The sequence below is a fragment of the Poecilia mexicana genome, unplaced genomic scaffold (genome assembly GCF_051168715.1).
Source record: "Poecilia mexicana isolate PSO_F unplaced genomic scaffold, ASM5116871v1 scaffold_2, whole genome shotgun sequence".
NCBI classification, from domain to species: Eukaryota; Metazoa; Chordata; class Actinopteri; order Cyprinodontiformes; family Poeciliidae; genus Poecilia; species Poecilia mexicana.
The window spans coordinates 52,448,119-52,471,087 of NW_028263371.1; the positions used below are offsets into that span (position 1 = coordinate 52,448,119).

Genomic DNA, 22,969 nt, shown 5'->3' on the forward strand with positions numbered 1-22,969 from the left:
TTCAAAACATCAGGTTTTAAAACAGTGGGAGAAAACATAATCTAATTTTTTGATGAATATAAAAATTCTCAAAAAATCTCAGCTTTGGAAATCGCTCTACAGCATTTAATAGTTTACACAAAACAATGAAACCTTTATTCTACATATAATACATCTTTTTACTCAAGCAGAATCTAAAAATGAAGAGTATTTGTGCATTTAGCCATTCCCACTGTTCAAAGCACCACAAGATGTCACAGTTTCTTGATTTTAAAAAGCTAAAAACCTCATCCTGCCTTCTCTGGAAAGTTCATGGCTACAACATTCATTGATGAACATTTTGTATTTAATGAGAAAATTATAAAAATATTGCTTCCTTAATTCCATCCCTCTATTTTTGAAGACCAACTGCATATTTGCAGGGTTAGAGAATAGACTAGCCTTATGAGAGGACTATTAAAAAAATTTATTCAAATCATATTTTCTGACATGCCCTTTAGCTTCAACAGTAAAAACTGGTTGGAAAGCTAAAAAGAAACTTCATTCAAAGAGGAAGCAATTAAGGCAAGATGCTTTTCACCATGACTGACGTGAAGATCTTTCATTTTATGAAAGCAGTTTTGATCTTTATTGTTTGAAACCTTTTCCTTCAGACACGAAGCTCCAAATTGTTGAATAAATGTTTAGAATATTTGCAGATTCTACTTATTTTTAATTTTTAAGTGTGTATTGTTTAAATTAAATTGTGAAAAGTTATTTTAAAAAGTAAAAAAGAACCATAGTCTGTCCCGTGAAAACAGGATTTAATATTTTACAAACTGTTTTGCTATAATAGAGTAATGGCAATTTATTGGCTGACCACATATTTACATTAATATTTTCAAAAAGCAACATTGTTAATGTTTTTCTCCAGTGGTTTACAGGACAAAATGCAGTTTGGTTCACCAATGAAACTGATCGTTCAGGTTAGTTCCTCAATAGGCTGCAGAAACCCAAGACATCATTTGAGTCAAAATCATTTAGCTCATTATCATTTAACAATGTTAATAGAAGAGGAGCATGCTTCGACAAATACAAATGTACATTTTGTTTAAAGTTCTGCAAAAAAGGTAAAAAGTCCGACTACGACACACCAAGCAGCATCTTTCAGTTTTGTTTCTTACCTCCTGGAAAATATGTGTGTTGTTTTTTAATTGAGGCTTAAGGAAGTTTGTGATTGACCATTTTCTGAGGAAGGAACTGTAATTTTCTCTTGTAGATGAAAAGACCAACCCAACAACATAGCTTCTGTTTATCTATTTCCTTATGCTTATGCATAAAACATCACAAACATTTGGAGGAAATACGTCTGTCTTCACTCTGGACAGAAGACACACTGTTGCATTGCAATGCATAATTACTGTGTTATTATTGTGAAAATGTTAACTTAATGTAAAACATGCAGTCAAAAGGAATCATTTCAAAATGCTGATAAAGAGTTTTAGTCGTCTAAGACAAAACAATCCTGATTCTTAAGCAGAAATTAACTGAACTTCATTTGAAGTTGCTTTGATTTACACATTCAGGATAAACTTTTCCAAAATTGCTCTGGTGTAGAATGAGTGAACATTATCAAATAAAGTGTCATTTTTTAAATAAAAATAAATAATAGAGAGCATCATGTTGACAGCTTGTAAATTTCAGCCATCCAAATAGTCATGAGAAGAAAACTTCCTTCAAGGAATGAAAGAGAGTTAATTTTATTAATCAAAGATTTAACCAACTTCCTCTTCAAAAGCAAAAGGATGAAAAAAATCTACAGACCTTGATTATGAGTTTCATTCTCTCTTCAATCAGTAATCATCTAAACAGAATGATACTTTATGCAGTGAATAATGTAACTGGGACTGGAGCCAAAATTTTTTTTCCTGAAGCTGTGAAACTTGTTCTGTAAGGTGTCTGAGAACCAACAGCAGCTTTTACATTTAAGTTACTTCTTGACAAAGTCAGACTGACAGCGACTGAGAAGAGAATCAAACAGGCAGCGAGTCGATACTTAGAAGACAAGATCATCAGGTAGGAACATTCATTCCTTGCATTATTACATCAAATATTTTATAATTATTAACAGAGACAATAGCTCTTTTTCTTGTAAAAAGATGTTAGATTACAATGCAAACCTTTTCTGTGAGGCGGATAGGAAGTGTGTAAACGGGTCGTGACCTTGTGGAGATGGTACCTTAATGCACATAGTGGAAACACCTGGCAGGATGAAGCAGAGATAAAAATTGTCCCTTAAGTCAATGTTAAGAGTGGCTTCCAGAACTGCTGTAGCTCTTCTTGGCATAGACTCCACTGTGCATCATAAATTGGCTGCTGAATAAATGTTTTCTGTATGATTATAAAACTCACCGTTGCTGAGTTTACCTCAGATTTATTAACAAATAGTAAAAATGTGTGATGAAATAATTGAGTTTCATTATAATTTTGAATATTTTCAACAGTGTTTGATTCCAAAGAAATTAAAAACCAGATACAGAGCACCGTATATATAGATATATGAATTATATAGAAATGTATTATAAAACAATATACTGTTGAAACGTTTTGATTATATGACTTCATATCTAAACTTTATTTACTATTTTACTTTTTTCCCTGACATTTTTTACTTGCTCAAAGTTTGGGACAAACTCTGTGATCAGCAGCAGTTTGTAAATAGCATAATTTTCAATCTACAGAAATCTTGAGAAAGTAAAGAACAAGGAAGGAAAACAAAGTGAACACGAATCAATTACATGGCAAAATTTGATGGAAGTTTTGATTAATTAAAAAACCTGAAAGTCAGTGGCAGTTTCTGATATGGGAAACGAGGGGGGCAGCATGAGTGAACCCGAGGAAGAGGATAAATTATATGAACCGTAAGTAGATAGTTTTACTTTCTACAGGGAAAAAGATCTATTAAAGTTCAAACCAAATACTGACATTATAAAAGAATTCATTATAGATAAGAATGTGATATTCAACAGCAAAAATAAGATGGAAGAAGAAACCAAAATGCAGCAAAGCGAGCAGTAAGAAATTTAATATTAAGATGAAACATGTCTGATTGTTTCCTCATTATCTGTTTAAAAACAATTAATTTGAATTAATATCATTTTTAACCTGCAGGAATATTTCAAACGAAAATGAAGAAAATACAACTGAAAGCAGGTAAATATTTTCATATTTTCAAGAAACTATAAAGAGGTTGGAGAAATTCAGAAAAAATTCTTGACATTAAAGAACCTTATTGTGAACAGGACTGCTGGGACAGAGGAACCAAAAGATGAACATCAGGAAGAGAAGTAAGTTTTTAAAAACAGGAATTGATGGAACTCGACTAACTTTAAAATATCTAATGGTCCAATTCAAGTTTTGCTCTGCTGATGATTTGAGACGTTCTTAATTATATTTATTTATCCACAGGAAACCTGATGACCAAAACAGAGATGATAAAAGCAGGTACATTGAACAAGTACATTTTTAACAATGTGGAAAATATTTTCATTTATTAGTGACATTAAAAAGTTAGAAAATGTAGATGAATTTTACAAAAATTGCTAAAAAATTAATATTTCAACAGTGTTGAAAACATGGAAGGAGAAACAAAAATACAGCAAAGCGAGCAGTAAGAAATTTAATATTATTATGAAACATGTCTGATTGTTTCCTCATCATCTGTTTAAAAACAAATAATTTGAACTAAAATCATTTTTAACCTGCAGAAATCTGTCAAACGAAAATGAAGAAAATACAACTGAAAGCAGGTAAATATTTAAATATTTTCCACAAAACATTTTTGATGGATTTAGTAATTTTTAAAACTTAAAATGACCTAAAGAGTTTGGAGTATTTTAATAAAATCTTGTATGAATAAAGAACCAAAATCATTTTTAACCTGCAGAAGTCTTTCAAACGAAAATGAAGAAAATACAACTGAAAGCAGGTAAATATTTTCATATATTCAAGAAACTATAAAGAGGTTGGATAATTTTAGAAAATATTCTTGACATTAAAGAACCTTGTTGTGAACAGGCCTGCTGGGACAGAGGAACCAAAAGATGAACATCAGGAAGAGAAGTAAGTTTTTTACAAACAGGAATTGATGGAACTCGACTAACTTTAAAATATCTAATGGTCCAATTCAAGTTTTGCTCTGCTGATGATTTGAGACGTTCTTAATGATATTTATTTATCCACAGGAAACCTGATGACCAAAACAGTGATGATAAAAGCAGGTACATTGAACAAGTACATTTTTTAACAATGTGGAAAATATTTTATTTCATAAGTAAAATTAAAACATTTAATTAAAACCTTTGAAGATGCAGATGAATTTTACAAAAATTTCTAAAAATAATAAATATTTCAACAGTGTTGAAAACTTGGATGGAGCAACAAAAATGCAGCAAAGCGAGCAGTAAGAAATTTAATATTATTATGAAACATGTCTGATTGTTTCCTCTCTACCTGCTTTAAAAATAAACAATTTGAACTAATATTATTTTTATTCTGCAGAAATCTGTCAAACGAAAATGAAGAAAATACAACTGAAAGCAGGTAAATATTTAAATATTTTCCACAAAACATTTTTGATTGATTTTGTAATTTTTAAAACTTAAAATGACAAAAAAGTTTGGAGTATTTTCATAAAATCTTGTAGGAATAAAGAACCAAAATCATTTTTAACCTGCAGAAGTCTTCCAAACGAAAATGAGGAAAATACAACTGAAAGCAGGTAAATATAAAAGTAATATTAAAAAACATTTTTGATGGAATGAATAGTTTCTAAAACTTAAAAGCAGACAAAGTTGGAGAAATTCAGAAAATATTCTTGACATTAAAGAACCTTGTTGTGAACAGGCCTGCTGGGACAGAGGAACCAAAAGATGAACATCAGGAAGAGAAGTAAGTTTTTAAAAACAGGAATTGATGGAACTCGACTAACTTTAAAATATCTAATGGTCCAATTAAAGTTTTGCTCTGCTGATGATTTGAGACGTTCTTAATGATATTTATTTATCCACAGGAAACCTGATGACCAAAACAGTGATGATAAAAGCAGGTACATTGAACAAGTACATTTTTAACAATGTGGAAAATATTTTCATATATTAATAAAATTAAAACCTTAGAAAATGTAGATGAATTTTAGAAAATTGCTAAAAAATAAATATCTTCAGCAGTGTTGAAAACATGGATGGAGCAACAAAAATGCAGCAAAGCGAGCAGTAAGAAATTTAATATTAAGATGAAACATGTCTGATTGTTTCCTCTCTACCTGCTTTATAAAGAAACAATTTGAACTAAAATCATTTTTAACCTGCAGAAATCTGTCAAACGAAAATGAAGAAAATACAACTGAAAGCAGGTAAATATAAATGTAATATTAAAAAACATTTTTGATGGAATGAATAGTTTCTAAAACTTAAAAGCAGAAAAAGTTGGAGAAATTCAGAAAAAATTCTTGACATTAAAGAACCTTGTTGTGAACAGGCCTGCTGGGACAGAGGAACCAAAAGATGAACATCAGGAAGAGAAGTAAGTTTTTTACAAACAGGAATTGATGGAACTCGACTAACTTTAAAATATCTAATGGTCCAATTAAAGTTTTGCTCTGCTGATGATTTGAGACGTTCTTAATGATATTTATTTATCCACAGGAAACCTGATGACCAAAACAGTGATGATAAAAGCAGGTACATTGAACAAGTACATTTTTTAACAATGTGGAAAATATTTTATTTCATAAGTAAAATTAAACCTTTGAAGATGTAGATGAATTTTACAAAAATTTCTAAAAATAATAAATATTTCAACAGTGTTGAAAACTTGGATGGAGCAACAAAAATACAGCAAAGCGAGCAGTAAGAAATTTAATATTATCATGAAACATGTCTGATTGTTTCCTCTCTACCTGCTTTAAAAATAAATAATTTGAACTAAAATCATTTTTAACCTGCAGAAGTCTGTCAAACGAAAATGAAGAAAATACAACTGAAAGCAGGTAAATATTTAAATATTTTCCACAAAACATTTTTGATGGATTTAGTAATTTTTAAAACTTAAAATGACCTAAAGAGTTTGGAGTATTTTAATAAAATCTTGTATGAATAAAGAACCAAAATCATTTTTAACCTGCAGAAGTCTTTCAAACGAAAATGAAGAAAATACAACTGAAAGCAGGTAAATATTTTCATATATTCAAGAAACTATAAAGAGGTTGGATAATTTTAGAAAAAATTCTTGACATTAAAGAACCTTGTTGTGAACAGGCCTGCTGGGACAGAGGAACCAAAAGATGAACATCAGGAAGAGAAGTAAGTTTTTTACAAACAGGAATTGATGGAACTCGACTAACTTTAAAATATCTAATGGTCCAATTAAAGTTTTGCTCTGCTGATGATTTGAGACGTTCTTAATGATATTTATTTATCCACAGGAAACCTGATGACCAAAACAGTGATGATAAAAGCAGGTACATTGAACAAGTACATTTTTTAACAATGTGGAAAATATTTTCATATATTAGTAAAATTAAACCTTTGAAGATGTAGATGAATTTTAGAAAATTGCTAAAAAAATAAATATCTTCAGCAGTGTTGAAAACATGGATGGAGCAACAAAAATACAGCAAAGCGAGCAGTAAGAAATTTAATATTAAGATGAAACATGTCTGATTGTTTCCTCATTATCTGTTTAAAAACAAATAATTTGAACTAAAATCATTTTTAACCTGCAGAAATCTGTCAAACGAAAATGAAGAAAATACAACTGAAAGCAGGTAAATATTTAAATATTTTCCACAAAACATTTTTGATGGATTTAGTAATTTTTAAAACTTAAAATGACCTAAAGAGTTTGGAGTATTTTAATAAAATCTTGTATGAATAAAGAACCAAAATCATTTTTAACCTGCAGAAGTCTTTCAAACGAAAATGAAGAAAATACAACTGAAAGCAGGTAAATATTTTCATATATTCAAGAAACTATAAAGAGGTTGGATAATTTTAGAAAAAATTCTTGACATTAAAGAACCTTGTTGTGAACAGGCCTGCTGGGACAGAGGAACCAAAAGATGAACATCAGGAAGAGAAGTAAGTTTTTTACAAACAGGAATTGATGGAACTCGACTAACTTTAAAATATCTAATGGTCCAATTAAAGTTTTGCTCTGCTGATGATTTGAGACGTTCTTAATGATATTTATTTATCCACAGGAAACCTGATGACCAAAACAGTGATGATAAAAGCAGGTACATTGAACAAGTACATTTTTTAACAATGTGGAAAATATTTTATTTCATAAGTAAAATTAAACCTTTGAAGATGTAGATGAATTTTACAAAAATTTCTAAAAATAATAAATATTTCAACAGTGTTGAAAACTTGGATGGAGCAACAAAAATACAGCAAAGCGAGCAGTAAGAAATTTAATATTATCATGAAACATGTCTGATTGTTTCCTCTCTACCTGCTTTAAAAATAAATAATTTGAACTAAAATCATTTTTAACCTGCAGAAGTCTGTCAAACGAAAATGAAGAAAATACAACTGAAAGCAGGTAAATATTTAAATATTTTCCACAAAACATTTTTGATGGATTTAGTAATTTTTAAAACTTAAAATGACCTAAAGAGTTTGGAGTATTTTAATAAAATCTTGTATGAATAAAGAACCAAAATCATTTTTAACCTGCAGAAGTCTTTCAAACGAAAATGAAGAAAATACAACTGAAAGCAGGTAAATATTTTCATATATTCAAGAAACTATAAAGAGGTTGGATAATTTTAGAAAATATTCTTGACATTAAAGAACCTTGTTGTGAACAGGCCTGCTGGGACAGAGGAACCAAAAGATGAACATCAGGAAGAGAAGTAAGTTTTTTACAAACAGGAATTGATGGAACTCGACTAACTTTAAAATATCTAATGGTCCAATTAAAGTTTTGCTCTGCTGATGATTTGAGACGTTCTTAATGATATTTATTTATCCACAGGAAACCTGATGACCAAAACAGTGATGATAAAAGCAGGTACATTGAACAAGTACATTTTTTAACAATGTGGAAAATATTTTCATATATTAGTAAAATTAAACCTTTGAAGATGTAGATGAATTTTAGAAAATTGCTAAAAAAATAAATATCTTCAGCAGTGTTGAAAACATGGATGGAGCAACAAAAATACAGCAAAGCGAGCAGTAAGAAATTTAATATTAAGATGAAACATGTCTGATTGTTTCCTCATTATCTGTTTAAAAACAAATAATTTGAACTAAAATCATTTTTAACCTGCAGAAATCTGTCAAACGAAAATGAAGAAAATACAACTGAAAGCAGGTAAATATTTAAATATTTTCCACAAAACATTTTTGATGGATTTAGTAATTTTTAAAACTTAAAATGACCTAAAGAGTTTGGAGTATTTTAATAAAATCTTGTATGAATAAAGAACCAAAATCATTTTTAACCTGCAGAAGTCTTTCAAACGAAAATGAAGAAAATACAACTGAAAGCAGGTAAATATTTTCATATATTCAAGAAACTATAAAGAGGTTGGATAATTTTAGAAAATATTCTTGACATTAAATAACCTTGTTGTGAACAGGCCTGCTGGGACAGAGGAACCAAAAGATGAACATCAGGAAGAGAAGTAAGTTTTTTACAAACAGGAATTGATGGAACTCGACTAACTTTAAAATATCTAATGGTCCAATTAAAGTTTTGCTCTGCTGATGATTTGAGACGTTCTTAATGATATTTATTTATCCACAGGAAACCTGATGACCAAAACAGTGATGATAAAAGCAGGTACATTGAACAAGTACATTTTTAACAATGTGGAAAATATTTTCATATATTAATAAAATTAAAACCTTAGAAAATGTAGATGAATTTTAGAAAATTGCTAAAAAATAAATATCTTCAGCAGTGTTGAAAACATGGATGGAGCAACAAAAATGCAGCAAAGCGAGCAGTAAGAAATTTAATATTAAGATGAAACATGTCTGATTGTTTCCTCTCTACCTGCTTTATAAAGAAACAATTTGAACTAAAATCATTTTTAACCTGCAGAAATCTGTCAAACGAAAATGAAGAAAATACAACTGAAAGCAGGTAAATATAAAAGTAATATTAAAAAACATTTTTGATGGAATGAATAGTTTCTAAAACTTAAAAGCAGACAAAGTTGGAGAAATTCAGAAAATATTCTTGACATTAAAGAACCTTATTGTGAACAGGCCTGCTGGGACAGAGGAACCAAAAGATGAACATCAGGAAGAGAAGTAAGTTTTTTACAAACAGGAATTGATGGAACTCGACTAACTTTAAAATATCTAATGGTCCAATTAAAGTTTTGCTCTGCTGATGATTTGAGACGTTCTTAATGATATTTATTTATCCACAGGAAACCTGATGACCAAAACAGTGATGATAAAAGCAGGTACATTGAACAAGTACATTTTTAACAATGTGGAAAATATTTTCATATATTAATAAAATTAAAACCTTAGAAAATGTAGATGAATTTTAGAAAATTGCTAAAAAATAAATATCTTCAGCAGTGTTGAAAACATGGATGGAGCAACAAAAATGCAGCAAAGCGAGCAGTAAGAAATTTAATATTAAGATGAAACATGTCTGATTGTTTCCTCTCTACCTGCTTTATAAAGAAACAATTTGAACTAAAATCATTTTTAACCTGCAGAAATCTGTCAAACGAAAATGAAGAAAATACAACTGAAAGCAGGTAAATATAAAAGTAATATTAAAAAACATTTTTGATGGAATGAATAGTTTCTAAAACTTAAAAGCAGATAAAGTTGGAGAAATTCAGAAAATATTCTTGACATTAAAGAACCTTGTTGTGAACAGGCCTGCTGGGACAGAGGAACCAAAAGATGAACATCAGGAAGAGAAGTAAGTTTTTTACAAACAGGAATTGATGGAACTCGACTAACTTTAAAATATCTAATGGTCCAATTCAAGTTTTGCTCTGCTGATGATTTGAGACGTTCTTAATGATATTTATTTATCCACAGGAAACCTGATGACCAAAACAGTGATGATAAAAGCAGGTACATTGAACAAGTACATTTTTTAACAATGTGGAAAATATTTTATTTCATAAGTAAAATTAAACCTTTGAAGATGTAGATGAATTTTACAAAAATTTCTAAAAATAATAAATATTTCAACAGTGTTGAAAACTTGGATGGAGCAACAAAAATACAGCAAAGCGAGCAGTAAGAAATTTAATATTATCATGAAACATGTCTGATTGTTTCCTCTCTACCTGCTTTAAAAATAAACAATTTGAACTAATATTATTTTTATTCTGCAGAAATCTGTCAAACGAAAATGAAGAAAATACAACTGAAAGCAGGTAAATATTTAAATATTTTCCACAAAACATTTTTGATTGATTTAGTAATTTTTAAAACTTAAAATGACAAAAAAGTTTGGAGTATTTTCATAAAATCTTGTAGGAATAAAGAACCAAAATCATTTTTAACCTGCAGAAGTCTTCCAAACGAAAATGAGGGAAATACAACTGAAAGCAGGTAAATATAAAAGTAATATTAAAAAACATTTTTGATGGAATGAATAGTTTCTAAAACTTAAAAGCAGACAAAGTTGGAGAAATTCAGAAAAAATTCTTGACATTAAAGAACCTTGTTGTGAACAGGCCTGCTGGGACAGAGGAACCAAAAGATGAACATCAGGAAGAGAAGTAAGTTTTTAAAAACAGGAATTGATGGAACTCGACTAACTTTAAAATATCTAATGGTCCAATTCAAGTTTTGCTCTGCTGATGATTTGAGACGTTCTTAATGATATTTATTTATCCACAGGAAACCTGATGACCAAAACAGAGATGATAAAAGCAGGTACATTGAACAAGTACATTTTTTAACAATGTGGAAAATATTTTCAGTTATTAGTGACATTAAAAGGTTAGAAAATGTAGATGAATTTTAAAAAATCGCTAAAAAATTAATATTTCAACAGTGTTGAAAACTTGGATGGAGCAACAAAAATGCAGCAAAGCGAGCAGTAAGAAATTTAATATTATTATGAAACATGTCTGATTGTTTCCTCTCTACCTGCTTTAAAAATAAACAATTTGAACTAATATTATTTTTATTCTGCAGAAATCTTTCAAACAAGAAGGAAGAAAATACAACTGAAAGCAGGTAAATATAAATGTAATATTAAAAAACATTTTTGATGGAATGAATAGTTTCTAAAACTTAAAAGCAGATAAAGTTGGAGAAATTTAGAAACATTTCTTGAAATTAAAGAACCTTGTTGTGAACAGGCCTGCTGGGACAGAGGAACCAAAAGATGAACATCAGGAAGAGAAGTAAGTTTTTTACAAATATAAACTGTTTAAAATGTCTAAAGTCCCCATCAAAAAATTATATTTTTATTCAATGAAATGGATTTCAACCCTATTCTTTTTTTCTATTTAGGAAAACAAGTAGTGAATCTGAACCAACACCCAGCTCCCTCCCATGTGAAGAAAATAAGTGTAAACACCAAGAAAGGTTAGTTAAAAAACTGATTGAAATATTGATTGTAATCAGCGATGAATAGTATCTATGAACATTTAGTTGGGTAACTTTCTGAACAAAAAGCACATCTCTTCATAGCTTTTCTGCATCATCCTTGCTTTTGCTTCTCTTACCTGAGTGTAATTTATAGCAAATATTCATTTTATAGTTATTGGTTTCCAACATTTTCTATTGAAAAAAGTTTATTTTCTTCAGTAATTTCTAAATACCAGATTTTGCAGCAGTAACTAACCTCCCTCTGAAAGCCAAACCTTGTTTTAGACCAAAGAATGCTGAACTAAAAGAATTGCACAAAGATTTAAAATTCACAGAAACATATAAATGGAGCCCAAAATAGTTTATTTAGACATTTTATGAGCAAAAAAAAAAAAAAGAAAAAGAAAACAGTTTATCTGCATGTGAGTTTCCCTTTAACTTTTCTCTGTGTGATTATGTCTTGTGTTTTTATGAATTCAGTTAGATGTTGTGGTCATAAAGTTACTTTAGGATAATTTAAACACTTGTTTTACTCAAAGTAAAATTTATTTAAGAAATGTGACTCCTTCTCAAAAAGGATTTTTGGCTGCTCTTCCTGTCCCTGGTTCTAATGGTACCAACAAAAATGCTGCGTTTACTGTTCTCTGATAATATTCACAATATTTATTTTCTAAATGTATTTCTTGACTCTTCTGTAAACACAGTTTTTGTCTTTAACTCAGTCTGACACAGATGGAAGCACATTACAAAGGAGAACTTAAAAGGAAAGAGTGAGTATTGTGCATTATGTACATATTTATCTGGTTGCAAAACAAGTAGATAAACCCACACATAACACTAATAAAACAGAACAGATATAATATCTGATAGACATTGTACATGGACAAAAATATTGATTTATTTGAACCAAAAAATATCAAATATTAAATGAAGCATAATAGTTAATATCATTTGACATCCGTTTGTCATGATCAGGATGGTTAAATGGGGTCGAATATTTTTAAACAATTCGCTGTTTGGTTATCAAACCATTTAAATTTCTTTCTATAATAAATATTGACATTGAAAAATGTACACAAAGTTTGATTTGCAGTAATTTTTAGTTCTTTGATTTGTATTTTCTGCAGTTCTGCTATTAATAAGCTAAAGAAGGAAATGGAATCACTGAAAGACAGGTACAGTACCTGGAAGCCCTTCACCAAGAATTGTTCATGTTTCATTAAATCCAGGGAGGAAATGGTTTTTAGTAAACTGCATATTTTATTTTGACAGACTGGCACAAGACATGGCTGTTTCAATAAAGACAGGAGACACTGAGAGCATGAATGACCCGGTCAGTAAAACCCGACTGACTGAAATGTACGACAGTCTAAAGCTGGAGAAGTGGACTGAAATCAAAGATCTTCTGAAATCCAGTAAAACCAGTCCAGAGCTTTCAAGGGCTTTGGTTCAGGTAAACTAAGATTGTTGTTTTTGCATGGATCCCTTTTGATTTAAATTTGTTTTTTATTTATTTAACACTCCAACCCACTGTTGCAGAAAACCTTTAAAGAAGCAGCAGAAGAAATGAGAAGAATAAAGCAGCAAATAGAGGAAACTTTTGGATCTACTGAGTCCAGCAGTGGACAGGAAAACCAAAAGGTATTCAACCTTAGGACCGTTTTCTCCACCAGATCAGTTCTGATTAGTTCATTTTATTCATATCATGCTAATTTACATCAAATGTGTTCTTAAAGAGACCCTTGGCCCAAGTGCAGCTGCCACCTGTACAGGGGCCTTCAGGGACCAACAGGTTCAATTCATATCAAGGAGTCTGAAATTTAATCCAGTTCTTTACTAAATAATTAATTTCTATTATCAGATTCAGCAAAACATAAAAATGTTTTGAAAAGAAGAATCCATCTTACAACAAGGTCAAGCTTGAGATTAACTGAGAAAATGTAATTAGTTTAAAATTCAAGAAACTGGAGACAATTAGAATCAGAAAATATGTCTATTAAGGTGGTTTTCATTGAAAAAGTCACATTGAACAGATCAAATAAAGAGAATTTAGATAATAAAATTATTCTTCTGAGTGCAAAATTCAAACAGGAAGTGATGCAATGCGCCTTCCTGGTTCATATGTTCCAGGTGGAAGGATTCAGAAAGCTGGCAGTTCACAATCTGCAGTTGGCTCTTTACCACAGCAACAAAGATCTTCTGAAGGTAAATCAGGACACAGAAACTGAAGGAGTTTAATTTAAAAGGCTTAAAATGTAACAATTTTCTCCTTGACAGAGTCCCTTTCCTAAATATGAGGGTGAAAAAGCTGAGGATGTGATGGTGAATCTGAGACGTCTGACCTCCGAGTGCCACTGGTTGGGCCGTTTGATCGCTTTAAACCATCCGCCTCTCCAGCCAGACTGGGAGTCTCAGCATTATGAGAAAAACTCCTGGGACATTTTCCCCCATGAGCTCAAAGAGTCTGATAAATAGAAAAAGGACATCATGCATGTCTTTCATACAGTTTTAGTTTCCTGAATGCACAAATTAGGCTTCACTAAAACAAAATGATAAATATTGATCAAATATATTACATTTAAAATAAAATGCATGTAATGTAAATTCTTATGTGTTTTGTTTTCATGTTCTTTCTCAGTATCGTTCTATCAAATACAATTGTTGTAGGTGTTGGTTACAAAATAAAAGTATATGTTGTGTGAGTGAAAGTATTTACATTAGAATTACAATTAATTTCTCACAGATCAATGTTTGTCTGGCTAAATAAAATGTCTTCAGTCTCTTGATCTTGCTGCCATTCTGTCTAAACTCACCCTAATATTAAATAAATTAGAAATTTTTCCCTTCTACCTTTTGCTCAAAAATAATAGTAATCAAACAATTTAGTGTTTACAAACATAGCAACATATGCTCTTCCCATCCAGGTGGTGGAAGACCGATTTTTAACTGTCTTTATGTGGCTCTGAAGGTTCAGGTCAGAGTCCATCACTACTCCCAGATTCCAGGTGTTTATAAGAGCTGAAGCTGTGTGCTGATTCTAGATTGTTCCTCATGACTTCAGTTTTGTTTCTTTTCAGCTGGAGAAAGCTAAGGGACATAAATACATGGATTTGTTCTGAACATCTGTTCAGATGTTGAAACTGAAAAAAGTACCTTAATGTGGTGCATTGTGGGATTAATAGTCCTCATACCAGCGTATAAGAACCCTGGTATAAAAACATGTCTCTTATAGTTCAAGATATGTTGGCTGGAGGCCCAACAAGTCTCTAACTACAAAGATTGGCATAAGTATAAATTTGTACACATGACCTTAACAGATGCATCAACCATAAGCCATATATTTTCTAGTGTTTGCATCTCTTCAACAATAAGCTGTCTGGTCACTCCTCTAGTGCTGCCTCTGCTTATGGTCTGTCCACCTGCACATCTATAGACAGATATGCAAGAGGATCATGGAAGAGAAACTAAACAAAAGAAAACATTTATTCTGGGCTTTCTCCAAGAGATATGGTGCCCAAACAGGTAAACAGGAAAACAAATATTACTGTTATTTTTTACAGGCTCTTGTACACCTCACTGTTGAATTTATGTTGATACCATAACAAAGATCAACATTTAAAGAACTGTTACTCAGCAAGAAAAGGCAGACAGAAGAAAAACATTCAATTTGTTTTTTATTGAAATTTAATTTCACTTCAAATCTTTCCCACATGGCATTGATGTGAACACTAAAATTAAAACAAGTATGAACAAGCTAATTTTTATATATGGTCTCAGTTATTAGATTAAATGATTTTATTGATTACACCATTGTTACAATACAGTTAAGAAAACCCACCATGGACTACAAAAACTAAAACGATACTATTCCCAAGAATAACTCTAACTTTTACTAATTTGGGGTAGAAATTACGGTATGAGTAAAACATGAGCAGGGTTTGATAAGAAAGAAGTGTTTCTTGAAACGGCAGCAACTTATCTCCATCATTCATACATTGATTACATAAACTATAATTTGAGGTTGTGTACATTTTTATGTGAAAAAAAAATGTGGGTGGTGTCAAAGCTTTGGTGCAAAAAAGTTTTTTTTTTTTACAAGATTTCATCTTGATTGTTTAGTGTTTAGCCACTGTGTGGTAAAATAAAGTGTAGGAAGAGCAGCTGATTACAATGTTTAATGTAAATATCTGTGCACAGTGACGTCTTCTTAACAGTTCTTTCAAATCCCAAATCTCACTACCATACCTTGAAGTCATTCACATACTGAATGACTGTGAAGAAAGAGAATATCAACACAGTAAAAACTGCTGGGTTAAAAATAACCCAATACGTAACCCAGCGCTGGGTCAAATATGGACCGACCCAACGCTGGGTTGTTTTAACCCAACTGGGTTGGGTTGAGGGTTTGACCCAGCACATTGGGTCATGGCAACTAACCAAACGTTGGGTTAAATTGACTTGTTTAAATTGGTTAAACTGACCCAAAATTGGGTTGAAATTCATAACCCAACACAAGGGTTATTATACCACTATAGTTGGGTTAAAAAAAATTATTTTAAATTTCACTATATAAAAACAGGATTAAAAGACATATGAATTTAAAGCTTCTTTTATTTCCACATGATACATATATAGAGCCAGCAATTTCATTTACAAAAGTTACAAAACATAAGTAGTTAAATCACTTCAATTCATTTGGCTACAACTCCAGAAGTATCTGTTACTCCATATTAGAAAACATTTAATGAAAAAAAGTCTGTTTTAAAGCAAACTACAAGTAAACCTTTCAGCCATTAAACAAGGAGCATTTTTAACGACACTTTAGCATTTTGCCTGTCTCCCTGCATGAGGACATACAGGTTGTCACATTTTGTAGATGCACCACCAGGTTTGTCCCAACCTGATGGAGAGAGAAGACAGAAAAAACAGGCCATTAGTGATGAACTTATATAAACAGCAAACAATTTGAGCATGATTCAGAGATGAATGTTGACTTACAGGCTGGATATCAATGAAACCCTCTGAACTTCCAGGTTGATGGATCTGAAACTCTTCTCCCAAATGTGTAAGTAGGGAGGAGCACTGGCAGCAGCTGCAGGGCTACATCATCTTGTCTGCATGGGAAACATAAGCTTGTGTTAAAATGTTAAATGTTAACAGTTTATAAACATCTCTTGAGCTTCAATACCTTAAGGGAGCAGACTCATGTTCTTGGTCATGCAGAAGGTCTTCGTTGAGAACGAGGAGTTTGGGTTTCGCTTAATTCTCCTGAAGATCCTGGATGTAAAATTACAAAATCTATCAGAAAAGACAAAATCACAAATCAAACTTTAATGACTGAATTAAATCTTATAGCTGTCTCAACTGCAAATAACTTGTAATTAGCCAGCAATTTCAAATGTTCAGAGTAATTTTATGTTCCTAAAAATAAATATAGCACTTAATAAAATAAAATGACATATAATTTAATTTAGAAGTAAAACTTAACACAAACTTAGTGCTGAATAACTTTCAGCACCAACTTTAAATAAATGTATTTGTAATTAATACCGTAGTAACAATAATAATAAAATGAGCAAACATTAACATTAGATATTGTCTTAGTTTTGCTTTTAATTCGTTGCCTAAAACCAGCGGGAGTTTGAAAGCAATGTGCCGGGAGACGGTCGTTCTCTTTCGGCTTAACGAGCCGCTCCGCCCGGTCAACTGACAGAGGGCGAGACGAGCCGGCGGCTGGAGGGGAGCGATAAGTGCGAACACGTCCGAGCATGTTTGTAATTAAGCTATATGTTAATAAACCGAGCGCATAATTCAGGTTTACACAACTAATTTATCGCCTAATAACTTTGCAAAAGTTATTTTATTTTCAAAAAGCATAATATACCCACATTATTAAAGCTCTGCTCGCTCTCCTCCGCCATTACTGCTGGTGTTCGAACACGTAGCCTCAGCCCGCTAAGGATGCGCGCGCATATTGCAAAAATCAGGGGACAAACCGTCAACTACCTTTTCTTTTAAAACTAAATCGATTTTTAAAAATTTGACTATGTTAAGTTACGAACAAATATGATTGAGGTTATATTAAAAACTGAATTTAATTTACTTGACAAATTGTGCCCTTCCCCTTCATCTATTTTTTCCCCAACATCCGTATTGTAGCAACACCGAAGCTCTTTGTCAGAGGAACCTACCGTAATAAACATTTTAAATAACCATAAAAATAAATATCAAACATGTTTGAAATAAATTCAATTTATGTATAAAATTCTATAAACGTTGAAACTTTATCTTCTTTTTACTTACCATGTCTTATTTCAAAGTAGAGGAGAAGTCCGTTATGCAATGTTCACAGTCATGTTGAAAATGGAGGCTTGTGAAGAGGGGCGTGGCTTCTTCCAAGTTTCATCTTTAACCCAACCGTTTGGGTAAATCTACCCACCCAACTCCTGGCCCAACAGAAGTGTGCAAGATGTAGACTTCCGATAAATTTCTGACCCAACTCATGAGTTATGAATTTTGACCCAATATTTGGTCAAACTAACCCAACCTATGACCCAACAGCTTCAACCCAGAAATTGGGTTATGAAAATAACCCAGCATTTTTTACTGTGAAGGCAACTATTATGGCTCAGCATGTTTTAATCAGCGCCCTCTGAAGGACCTGATTGCTCTGTTCCAACACTAACAGCATCATCTTCTTCATAACCATCAATGACACATTCCATGTCTGTAGTCATGAAGTCAATTTTTACTGTTTGTTTCTCCCCACTAATCAGGTTTGTCCCAGTAGCTGTTATCTCTGTGGAGCCAAAGTCAATTTCCAGTTTGACTTTACCGCCTCCAGTCATGTCTACAATGAATGAACCAACCACTTCCACTCCCCACTCATCTACATACACTGGATCTTTTCTTAATGAGCGGAAGAATCTCAGTTTCATCTGTTTCTGGTTGGCTTTTGCTGACGAACATAAAAACTCTCTCGTCTCCTCTGAACCAAGATCTTCACCTTCTTCCACCAGTTTCCTAAAAATATCTCGACTCCATTCCACACCTTTGGCTGTAAATTTCTTTTCTTTCTTATGTTTGCTCTCATCAAACTTTTCACAAACAGCAAATCCATAAGTATAGGAACTTTTCCGAGAAGCCACAATGATTGGGTTTCTACCAAACTCTACAGCTCCTCTCAGAATCGCCTCCTGAGCTCTGAAAGGACACAGAACTTTACACTGATGTCCAAACTGGTCAGTAATGTGCTGCTGCAGTACTTTACTCTGAGCGTAACCACCCACTAAGAACATGTACTTGATGTTGAGACCACTGGTAAAGATTTCCTGGAGATTTTGGGTGATGCCCTTCAGGCTTTTATTATAGAAAGACCTCATTTTGTCTCTTGAGATTTTGATGAAATCACCATCCCAGGAAGCACCAAGTTCGGACTGAACAAAGTTTTCTGTGTCTGATTTTTCTTTAGCTAACTTTCCCAGTGCAAATGGGCAGCTGATATGAACATCTTTTTCAACCTGTTTTAGATAAGTAAAATCATACATCATTCTCTGAGCTGCACTGGGAGAGTTTTGTTCAAATTCATCCCAGACTCCTTCAGGGAATATCTCTCTGAGAAACTGCTTAAAGTTTCTGTCCACAGTTTGTCCTCCCAGATCATTTCCAGAGACTTTGTGACGCTCCTTCAAGGCTCCTCCATCCAGGACTTCATGAACAGTGATGTCAATGGTTCCTCCTTAAATAAACAGAGGAAGTAATAGAGAAGAATGGTTTAATAATCCAAAGAATCACATTTACAGTATTCAAGTTTCAGCAATTTTAGTTCATAAAATACATCCACTAGCCACTTTACTATGTACACCTTTCCAGTTGCTCATTAACGCAAATGTCCAATCAGCAAATCACATAGCAGGAACTGAATACATTTAGGTATGTAGACATGGCTAAGACGATCTGCTGCAGTTCAAACCGAACATCAGAATAAGAAAGTATGGAGAATGAAGTGACTCTGAATGTGGCATGGTTGGTGCCTGATGGACTGGTCTGAGTATTTCAGAAACTGCTGGAATTTTTACACACAACCATCTCTAGGGTTTACACAGAATGGTCCGCAAAAGAGAACATATACAGTGAGCAGCAGTTCCGTGGGCGCAAATATGTTGTTGTGCAAAGCATTTGCCTGTTCTGTCCCAGTTCTGTGGACACAAATGCTTGTTGAGGTCAGAGGTCAGAGGTGAATGGCCAGACTGGTTCGAGCTAATAGAACGGCAACATTAACTCAAATGACCACTTGTTACAATCGAGGTATGCAGGTATGCTTAAGCACAGCATGTCAAACCTTGAGACAGATGGGCTACAGCAGCAGAAGACCAGACCGGCTGCTGCTCCTGTCGGCTAAGAATAGGAAACTGAGGCTACAATTTGCACAGGCTCACCAAAACTGGACAGTACAAGATTGGAAAAATGTTAACTGCTCTGATGAGTCTCGATTTCTGCTGAAACATTCGGATGGTCGGGTCAGAATTGATTAAATTATGAAAACATGGATCCATCCTCCCTTGTATCAATGGTTCAGGCTGGTGGTGGTACAACAGTGTGGAGGATATTTTCCTGGCAGACTTTGGACTCATTAGAACCAATTGAGCATTGTGTCAACGCCACAGTCTACCTGAGTACTTTTGCTGACCATGTCCATCCCTTTTTGACCACAGTGAACCCATTTCTGATGGCTACTTCCAGCAACATAACGCGCCATGTCATAAAGAGTGAATTATTTCAGACTGGTTTCTTGAACACCACCATGAGTTCACTGAACTGGAATGGCCTCCAGTCACCAGATCTCAATCCAATAGAGAGCTTTGTTATGCGGTGCAACAGGAGATTCTCATCGTGGATGTGCAGCTGACAAATCTGCAGCAACTTTGTGATGCCATCTTCTCAATATGGACCAAACTCACTGAGGAATGTTTCCAGTACCTTGTTGATTCTATGCCATAAAGGCAGTCCTGAAGGCCGAATGGGGTCCAACCTGGTAGTAGCAGGTGTACCTAATAAGGTGGCTGATGTATATCAAAAATAGCTCTCGTATCAGATAATATTCTTCTGTGTAAAGATCTTTGTGAATGAATCAATAACACATTTCATCAGAGTCACAGACTCATTACCTCCACAGTCAACAACGATGTACTGCGTCCCTGCAGACTGATCCAGTGACTCTTCATTGTGCTTCTCAGAGATGAAACCCTCAGATGGAAGCTTCTTACACCAGATTGAAGCAGCTTCTGGTTCCAGTGCCATCACCAGTTTTTCCTCATCTCCTTCTGTTACAATACCTGCCTACAAAAAGAAAAACTCTCATCCTTCTGAACATTTCAGAACTTTATTGGTCTCTGTAAAACCCAATGTTACCTGCATTGCAGCTTCTCTCATGAACTGTTTAGCTGAAGGATCCCAGATGGCAGGAACAGTCAGGACCCAGGTGAAGTCAGAGGCAATGAACAACCTCTCCCCACCTGTGTTTCTGCTGATTGTTCTCAGTGCATCTTCTTTAAGAAATCTCAGGGATTCTGAGAAAACCTTCAATGCTTTCATAGATTTTCCATTGGCGGCTTTAATCTTCAGATCACTGCTGAGTTTCTGTTGATTAAATTATTATTTAGATGTTAGATACAGCAGTGTATAATGTTTAGTAAATGATCAATCTCCATTCCTATTCTTTTTTTTTCTGTTGACATTGAAAGGTTTCATCACATAATCTAGAATAAGGAACGTTATCTAAATGTCAAAAATTATTGTTCATACTTACTTTGCTATAGAGGGCCATCTTGAAGTCTTCAAAGAGATAATGCTTCTTTGCTTCTTCTCTGCTCATTTCCTTGTATGCCATTTTGGCTTCATAGCCAAAACTCAGACATGTTTCATCTTCATTAAACAAAATGCAGGTTGGAGTCTTTGGGGAGTCAAATCCATACTCTTTTCCCCACCTTTGCAGGTGTGGTTCACTTTTTTCCTCTCTGGGTGTGATATTAAAGGCATACCCACTAAATGCAGTGCCAAAGTCAATTGCTATGACAAACGAGTCGCCCATTGCAGACAGAAACAATAAGCAGTCAAGGTAAAGGGAAAATGTCACTGTACCAGTAAGCAGCAGTCAGACTGCTTTTATTCATCTCTCTGTAAACCACACCTCCTGCTTGTACGTCACATCCATTTAAACAGAGATGTTCATTTACTTAATGTTCTGATAATGAAATAATGAAAACAAAGTTTGACATAAACCACATCATTATGTTCTTACTTATAATTCAATGGTTTCAAGGCACATATATTTTTAAAAGACATGTTCAATCAATGGAATGGAAATAACATAGATGAAAATATGATTATGGAAATAACTACGATGTTGAAATCTTATAGACTATTTCTCTACATGACTGCATGTCTAAGATGTTTATCTGATTTAAGACATCTGTTAAGATTATAGCAATTCAGCAAAAGCCTGTTAATTAGACATAAACTGAAATTGTCTGTGCTTGAATCAGGGAAACATCTAAAATATGCAGGAATGTCTCTTGAGTACTAGAACTGGGAAACAATGTTACAAGGAGAACTGAAAGTGAGCCCATGAATGACTCACCAAAAGAAAAGCTTTGTTCTAATTTTAAATCTAATTATGAAATTACTTTCTACATGTTGCATGCAAAATATATATAAAAAAACAAACTGTATCGGTGCCAATAACATATAAACCTTTTTGTACATATTGCTAAAAGAAATCTATTATCTTTTAGTATTAAAGAAAGATTGTTCCCTGAAATGATGAGAGGATTCCCAGAGCAATTAGCTGACTCTAGTTTCCTGATTAGAAGAATGTTTTAAACTGAAAATAAAAAACCTGAAACAGAAAAAACAGGTTTTTATGAGATCAGTCTAGTAGGAATTCTAACAGCTTTCCATTTCTGTTTCGTTAATTTTTTCTGGCTAACTCTTAAGGTATGTTGCGTTTTAATTCAGGAAAAAACTGAGTGATTGGTTTGCTTTCAGTTTGTTCAGGGGCTTTCTCATGTGCCTTTAGTAATTAACTTCCTCATATTTTCATGGAAACATATAGAACATTATTCCCAAAAGTCATTCAATATTATGTGTACAAAACACATTGTGAAGATAGGGTAGTAAAAAAGATGATTATGTCCAGGATAGAAATAAACATCCTGCATCATCAAGCGATTTGATGATCGGCTCAGGCCAGAGCTCAGGGTAGTTTTTTCTCCCGGGTCCGGACACTGTTGGTGGAGAAGAGCCTAGGAAGGAGGGAACACGGAGGTGCTCGTTGGGATGAGGGTAGAGATGGGGAGGAGGTGGGTCGAACTGCAGCTGAAAAGCTGAAGGGCCGGCGAGCCGATTGGAGTCTT

General features: G+C 33.1%; 2 protein-coding genes and 1 long non-coding RNA gene across 3 annotated transcripts; 1 reads left to right on the forward strand and 2 right to left on the reverse strand.

Annotated features, from left to right (window-relative positions):
* Window positions 1-1,941: 1,941 nt before the first annotated feature.
* On the forward strand, window positions 1,942-14,257 carry LOC106903734 (uncharacterized). Its single transcript, XM_088002615.1, has 61 exons — window positions 1,942-2,034; window positions 2,700-2,879; window positions 2,988-3,032; window positions 3,130-3,171; window positions 3,261-3,305; window positions 3,427-3,462; window positions 3,584-3,628; window positions 3,726-3,767; window positions 3,905-3,946; window positions 4,036-4,080; window positions 4,203-4,238; window positions 4,376-4,420; window positions 4,519-4,560; window positions 4,697-4,738; window positions 4,864-4,908; window positions 5,030-5,065; window positions 5,184-5,231; window positions 5,330-5,371; window positions 5,497-5,541; window positions 5,664-5,699; window positions 5,823-5,867; window positions 6,145-6,186; window positions 6,276-6,320; window positions 6,443-6,478; window positions 6,598-6,645; window positions 6,743-6,784; window positions 6,922-6,963; window positions 7,053-7,097; window positions 7,220-7,255; window positions 7,379-7,423; window positions 7,701-7,742; window positions 7,832-7,876; window positions 7,999-8,034; window positions 8,154-8,201; window positions 8,299-8,340; window positions 8,478-8,519; window positions 8,609-8,653; window positions 8,776-8,811; window positions 8,930-8,977; window positions 9,076-9,117; window positions 9,243-9,287; window positions 9,410-9,445; window positions 9,564-9,611; window positions 9,710-9,751; window positions 9,877-9,921; window positions 10,044-10,079; window positions 10,203-10,247; window positions 10,346-10,387; window positions 10,524-10,565; window positions 10,691-10,735; window positions 10,857-10,892; window positions 11,014-11,058; window positions 11,157-11,198; window positions 11,324-11,368; window positions 11,478-11,552; window positions 12,278-12,325; window positions 12,683-12,730; window positions 12,828-13,008; window positions 13,095-13,196; window positions 13,686-13,760; window positions 13,833-14,257. Exons 2-61 carry the CDS (start codon window positions 2,821-2,823, stop codon window positions 14,028-14,030), a joined length of 2,991 nt encoding a protein of 996 aa, XP_087858741.1. The 5' UTR covers window positions 1,942-2,034; window positions 2,700-2,820; the 3' UTR covers window positions 14,031-14,257.
* Window positions 14,258-16,148: 1,891 nt separating this feature from the next.
* On the reverse strand, window positions 16,149-16,671 carry LOC148160925 (uncharacterized). The gene is made up of 2 exons (XR_015762018.1): window positions 16,554-16,671; window positions 16,149-16,455 (listed from the first exon to the last, which is right to left on the reverse strand). It is a non-coding gene; the product is annotated as an uncharacterized LOC148160925 (long non-coding RNA).
* Window positions 16,672-18,172: 1,501 nt separating this feature from the next.
* On the reverse strand, window positions 18,173-21,677 carry LOC106903733 (heat shock 70 kDa protein 12A-like). Its single transcript, XM_088002656.1, has 4 exons — window positions 21,364-21,677; window positions 20,967-21,194; window positions 20,723-20,894; window positions 18,173-19,293 (listed from the first exon to the last, which is right to left on the reverse strand). Exons 1-4 carry the CDS (start codon window positions 21,643-21,645, stop codon window positions 18,194-18,196), a joined length of 1,782 nt encoding a protein of 593 aa, XP_087858782.1. The 5' UTR covers window positions 21,646-21,677; the 3' UTR covers window positions 18,173-18,193.
* Window positions 21,678-22,969: the final 1,292 nt, after the last annotated feature.